The following is a 7,028-nucleotide window of genomic DNA, read 5'->3' as shown; positions in this document are numbered from 1 at the left end:
CGTGCTAATCGCTTTGATATATCGGACTCGCCCCGGGACCGAAAACATTGTGTAATTATTTATAAATGACTTTTCCACTCATGGAATAATATAATAGAAGAGAAAGAAACTGCAGGTTGCACGTAAACTAGTCTTAAATGGCGGTACCCCGGAGAAGTTGGTTGTAAGAAATAAAATAGTTAATGGCTTTATTCCACAGCGAACAAGATTACGCCAATGCCGTGGTACCTTGGATTGTCTTTTGGTTCTGCACACAGACTTGACAGCACGTTGCACCCAAGGATGCATCTTCGAAACTAACAAAAAAAAAATACTTTTGCAAATAAAGCTATTGCTTTGTGCCCGTCTCCCAGTCTCCCCACTGTCCATCCGCCCTTTACTATCGGAATCTAACAGCTTCCCTCTGACACCCATTTTCTGCCTCCCTTTGGATTTTGTCTCAATTTTTTTCTCTCTTTCCAAACTTCCAATAAGAACTAAGTTTAATTATTCGCCTATTTTAACGAGTTGGAAACGTGGTTACATAAAAATGTTCAATTATTCCGCAAGCTACTTTTCAATTTGGAACTAATAAATGTTAGCTCAAATCGTGAGATGTACACTCTAGTGTCTTCCACCTCTCCGTGTTAATATTTTAGAACCTAGCTGTGAATCCAGATTGAGAAGAATTCGTGGAATGCGTAGAACAAAGGTCAGAGAAGCTTCGCTCTTACAAACCCCGAAAATGAATGAACATCTGACGGTGTTTATTTCGGGCATGTTCTAGGTCTCGATCAAACCTCCACGCCACCCACAATGTCATTAAAAAAAATCAATGCATGAAGCATGCGTTGTAAAGTAAGTAAGGGTAGAGATCCAGCTCAGCTTTACGTGCCTAGGAAGTTATAGTCATGCGTGATAGATTGTGCTATTAACTCAATTGAAGCTCAATAAAAGCTGAAGCCAAAACCAAATTGATATAGGGATTCAATGTAATGACATTATGAAGATTACGGGGCTAGTTCTTCACTTTTCTCTCGGTTTGTACGTTCATTCTACGCTCAATGCGAAATGATGCCAACTCCTGGTTCAATTAAACGTTGTGATCCCAATGGAGATTAAGTGACTCTCTGCCAGAGGATGGGTTTCCTAGCAAGCCGATGGTAAATACCCATTCGCTTAGCTATGATCCCACTACCTCTGAGTTTGATTCGTTTAAATACTCCTAGAAGTGATAAACTCCCCCTGTCCCCCCAAACACACACACAAAGAAGTGAAAGATGGACTTGGTGTTATCAAATACAATTCTAAACATTTGGGTAGATCTGCATCATGGAAGGTTGACTTTTTATAGAAAAATTGGATTTTGCAAGCACAATAATTGAGTCGTTATTGAGCAGTCAACTAGTAAATTGGTGGTCGTGTGCACTACTTGTGAGGTTACTACGCGTCACAATGCAGCTCGCTTTAACAGAAACCTTAGGCTGCCAAACAGACGCCAAGCTGTGAAGCGCAGATGAACCATTTTTGACTGGACAACCTTCCCAAATATTAGAAATACCCAACCTTTTACTAAATAGCCCTGTCAGGTCTGGATTCTCACGTTTACGCAATGGGAAAGATGATGATCTAAAATCTCCGTTGGCGTGATCACCAAATTGAAATGACGAGAGCCACGAGAAAGGGTAGATTAATTGTACTTTGCTGATTTGCGGGTTTGGTTTATTACTGATCCAAACACAACACACTTGGATTGAATTTTGTCTGGGAACGTTGCTGTTGTGGAGCATGGAATTCATCTTAGGGCATAGACGCGACGAAAAAGTGTTTGGATGCTAGGTTAGGTTAGAAAGTTGTGTGAAGATAAACAGGTTTTGCTCAAGTTCAGGAAGTCTGTATTGAACATTGAAATTTACTTGAAATGCACTAGAGGTCAATTAACACAAGACAGATGTACTTAATTGTCCGTGAAAATGTTTTTGGTCTTCCCGGCGTGCTATATAAATGTAACTCTTCCTTCTTGGTAGAAGTGGTGTTTCTTGAGCCCGTAGAACGCGCCTTAACCATACAATAATAAAACAAAGATTATGTTCCGAGAATTGAAATCCAACAGATACTATTGCGTTATTGTTGCACTTTTATAATACTCTGACCTCTGGGTAGGAGCAGATCTTCTCTCTGTTAATGGTAATGCAAAAAAAGTAGTTTGGAATCGTGGATCAAATATTCATTACTCTAAAAGTCACGTGCAGTTAGTTATATGTATGTGTGCATTGGTCAAAATAATTATTTACGAATGGAATTGTAAGGTAGTTATTAACGGCCAACAGAAATGATGAAACTGCGCACAATACATGGGACTCTGAGCAGATAACCAAAATAAGGTTGAGATCAATACATTCGAAAAGGAACACTGTCTTTTTCGAGTATTTTTAGACCACTCTATTAGCTACCAATGTATAACTAATAACAATATACAAATCCAGAGAACTATTTATTTAGCACGTTTTCTTGTTTATTAAACGTTTTCATACCTGCTACAATGTCACCACTTATATCTTAGTGGCAACTAAAGTTCAGAAAGACGAGTCTCGTCTCGGGATCATCAGGTTGTGTTTTCAAATTACTACCTCAGAGCATAATTGAAAGCATCACCTGGACCAGCACATCAGTGCAGTACTGAGGAAAGTTGCATTGCTTGAGATGCTGTAAAACTAAAGCTTCCTCTGCCATCTATCTGAATGTATTTCGAAGAATGGCAGAAACCTTTGTGGTCAGCGGGCCAATATTTGTCACTGTACCAACAGTAAAATAGATAGGTAATGGAAAATGATGGGGGGGTGGGGGGGACTCAGCAGATCAGGCAAAGTTTGTGGAGGTAGAACAGTTAAAGTCTCGTTGACCTCCTGGGTGGAAAGGAATTCGAGATGAGCAGTATTTTCAGCATTTTCTGTTCTTGTTTCACACTTCCATTATCTGCAATATTTCGCTTTGTATCACTGGAACAGATTATACGGTTATTAGCACGTTGTTGTGTGTAAGACCATGCTCTGGGCTCAGTAACTGTTGCCAAGAGTGACCACACGTCGAAATGTAGTTCATTGGCTGTAAAGTGCTTTTGTACGTTTTAAGGTGTTGTTAGGAGACAAATAAATACCGTTCTTTCATTTTGGTTGGGACACATTCCCAAGTATTATCTGAGCAAACTGCTAATCACACTTCGCAGTCTAATCCTTCGCTGTTCCAGGGCCAAATTTATCGAGAAAGGTTGTCACCATTTCTTCTGTCATACGACAAATTAGGTGGAAATCCCAGTTTGCAATATCATTTATAACGAGAGTAAAACGGTCACGGGGGGCTGTTGTAATGATCTTTTTTTCTCTTGTGGAATTCGGGGTATGCTCTCCCACTCTTGAAAATTTCGCTCTTCTGATCTGACTCAGAACAATTGCCAGGACTTTTACTTACCTATTTGTTGTTTGGTATAAACCACTTCATTTGTATACCCATCACCTGATTCAAAACTCCATACCATCTTGGATAATCTATTAAGCATATTCGTTTCACTCATTTTTAATATGCTGATATATATTTTCAGCCCAGAAATTATTCGTGGTGATAAAGCACAGCAGGATGTTCCTCTCCCCTTACTTATCAGGCTTCTAATATTAGAAAGTTTTTTTTTTAAAAATCTCATTATATTTACAGAAAAAGTAAAAAGTAGCTATTCCATAAAGTTAGAAGGCAGGCGCCTCGTCATCATTGGATTTGTGATTTTGATTTTATGTTTCTGCGAATAAAGTGCGTGGGCACAAAAAGCCATGGAATCATATAATCATTTCGGCACAGAATGAGACCATTCCGTCCATTAATCAGTGCTGCCTCTTTATAAACAATCCAGACAGTCTAATTTTCCTACTCTGTTCCTTGCACATTATTCACTCTGATCGACTCTGTTTCTGTTACCAAAATGGAAAATACCATATAAGGTTTACCCAAGTTCTGGATTCTGTAAAGTGGACTGCGTGCAAAATCTAAACTACACGTACAACCGTTTTAATACTGGAGTGGTTTTGCTTCTGCTGGCCTACGGCTGGATAACAGGCCGGATCGAAGATCACAAAAAAGAGGGAATTCAGCCATGTGGCTTGAAACCAGATCATATAAATCAGTGCACTGCACAGCGGCACAGTTACGTCCAGCCTAAGCATTCTGTTCTGGTCAACCACCTACAGAGATCTGATGACTGTTTCTCTAATATCTGTTATTATATACACAATAAAGCCCGAATCTCCTATAATTTGTGTATATCCCGAAGTTTCTCCTAAAGGATCTGTGTTGCATGTTGTCATTTTCAATTCCTTCTCAGTACGGGGATAGTTATCCAGACGTTTGTACACAATCGCAAGGCCCTCCTTACGATGATTGTAAGCGCTGTGACGATTTTCGCTGTTGAAATGTTTAAAGTCGTTTTCTTAAACATAGGTATAATGCAGTTATTCCCCTGGTTTAGGCCACGATAATATACTTGTTATTGACTTTAATGAAAAGGTACTTGGAATATAACCGTGTAAAGCAAAAATTATAAAATAAAAAGTTACTAATAAATACAAGGGATGGGGAATATACCACAGAACTGTTGTTCCAACTAGAACTATTATTCACTGTACGTACGTCTGGACAGATTATTTTCACTAGTATATACTCTTAATGTAAACTAAAACCACGCGGCCTAAACTTTAAAATGCCAGTCTCTGAGTAATATTTAATAATGGACTATTGAGGTGCTGTAGTTATTCTGAACCCAACTGAGACCTGCGCCGCATCTAGAGGCTGCGGACATCCAAGCTTTCTCACAAGTGCTGGAAACTTCAAGATTGCAATTAAAATGTTGTAAACTTCAACATCACGACAAAATATCTCCTCCAACGTGGTCAGTGAAAATCTGACCATGTGTATTCATTAAATGCACGGTTTGTTTTAGGTCTGGGCGCGGAACTCGAAGAGTTACTGTGTGGTGCAGGCTCCAAGCTGGGAGCGTGCCTGACCCGCGGGGTTAATCAGTGCACTCCGTCCCGGACTAATGAACCTCACCGGGCGGGGCCCAGGATCGCGTGGCGGCGATACAAAGGCAAATTCTCATTGGTCCATATCGCGTGCCGCAGATCCCAAATGTTCCCCACATTGGTCGGTTGGGACAGTGTATTAATTAAAGGCACGCTCCCGGGGACGCCGCCAGTGCCAAGGGGTGGGGGTATAGGTGGGTACAGAGACAAAGATTATGCAAATTGAAGGGAGCGTGGCACGGGGCAGACCTGATGTAGTCATTCTCCTATTCGGGGGGTGGGGGTTATTGTTTCAGAGCGTATATAAACCGTTTTATTTAGTCGTGTGCCAAACTCGCTGCTCACGCGAGCTTATTGCACCAAGATCAGAAGAAAACAACTTAAGTCGCGTGTCGTTAGAAGAAGGCATTGCAACAGGAAGAACTTCAACGAAATCCTGGGTCCATCTTTGTCACTGTTGATCCCGTTCTCAACGTAAGTATTGGGGCACATTCGCCCTGTTTGAAGTTTATCTCCCACAGGATGTTTGAAGTGCCTGTTAAACATCGTGATGTTAAAGTAAAACTGTTCCATTGATTTTTTTTTTCTTTTTCTGCCTTCTTATCGCTGCAGGATGGAGTGCTCATATTCTGACTATGAGAACAGCGAGCTTGCTTTCCCGCTGACAGATGAAGAAGATAGTGTGGGTTTCATCATTGCATCACCTTTATCATCAGCGAATAACCCCTCGGCAGAGCTGCTGGCTGGGCAGACGCCGAGTTCAGACTGTGAGAGACCAGAAGATCCGAGAGACAAGAAGCGCAAACCAAGAGGTCGGTCGAAAGCAAAACCTCAAGCCGGCCTTCATTTGGTGAAGAGGAGTCGCAGGACGAAAGCCAACGACCGAGAGAGGAACAGGATGCACAACCTGAACTCGGCCCTGGATAACCTCCGCGGGGTCCTGCCAACTTTTCCCGACGATGCCAAGCTCACCAAGATCGAAACGCTGCGATTCGCTCACAACTATATTTGGGCTCTGTCTGAAACGCTGAGGCTGGCCGATCAGTGTGTGGACGGCGGCCGCAAGCAAGTGATGCTGCCCAGTTACCTGAAGACGGTCGACCCTCCTAGTCCGGGCAGTGATGCGGGATCCTGGGTGACAACACCATCCCTATCACCTGCCACCACTTGTACTTCCAGCCCAGCCAGTCCTTCCACCTCCGAGGACTATGCGTACAAAAGACAATCTGACAGCATCTTCTCATTCCGCACTATACAGAAGGATTTCCTCAACGAGGTGTCCTGTTTCAATGATTACCACTGAAGAATTACAACCGAAACTCACAAGTGACTGTTTCACAATTATGCCTTAAAATTGCATGATCGATGTTTTGTTTTTAAACAATGTCAGCAAGAATAACCAGTAGGATATTGTTTTACATATGTTATATATACTGGTAGTTACTTTATTTAGATAGAACCGCATCGCAACAAGAACATTTTGTCAATTTGCTCTTTGTTTCAGATACTGAGGTTAGAAGTAAAGTGATTAGCAGCGCTCTAAAGAGTTGTCAGCTTTTTCAAACCGTCTTAAACTTTTTCCCTCTGTGCACTTTTTCTGATTTCCACAAAAGCTTTCTTTGTCGGTCTTCGCAGAATAGACATCAACCTCTGCTAATGTGATTTAGGGTCAAAGAGAGAGAGATTTGTTGCTGCAGACGAGGTGAAAAGTCAGCTTTACAATTTGTAAAGTCCTAATGAAGAAAAATGAGCGTGGAAATTTAGTTTGAACGCCCTGACAATAGGATGAAAGGAACAGAGAAAGGAGACAAGAAGCGGGGTTCATGAATTATGGATCCCGACCTCCGGCGCAGTTCTGAGAGGGTCGGCTTTTGGACATGGGGTTTCAGACCTATCTGGGCAGGATGCCGCTGTGTGTTATTTATTCATAAAAAAGAAGCATTCATATGAAGATGTATTTTTTGTATATAAAGAGTTTATTCT

General features: G+C 41.5%; 1 protein-coding gene across 1 annotated transcript; it reads left to right on the top strand.

Moving 5' to 3' along the window:
- The first annotated feature begins 5,658 nt into the window (after positions 1-5,658).
- Positions 5,659-6,348, top strand: neurog1 (neurogenin 1). The gene has a single exon (XM_052013570.1). It carries the CDS (start codon positions 5,659-5,661, stop codon positions 6,346-6,348), a length of 690 nt encoding a protein of 229 aa, XP_051869530.1.
- The last annotated feature ends 680 nt before the right edge of the window (positions 6,349-7,028 follow it).

This window comes from Pristis pectinata, chromosome 4, assembly GCF_009764475.1.
Source record: "Pristis pectinata isolate sPriPec2 chromosome 4, sPriPec2.1.pri, whole genome shotgun sequence".
Classification (NCBI taxonomy): domain Eukaryota; kingdom Metazoa; phylum Chordata; class Chondrichthyes; order Rhinopristiformes; family Pristidae; genus Pristis; species Pristis pectinata.
The sequence above is the reverse complement of the archived record's forward strand: the minus strand, read 5'-3'. Positions and strand labels throughout refer to the sequence as shown.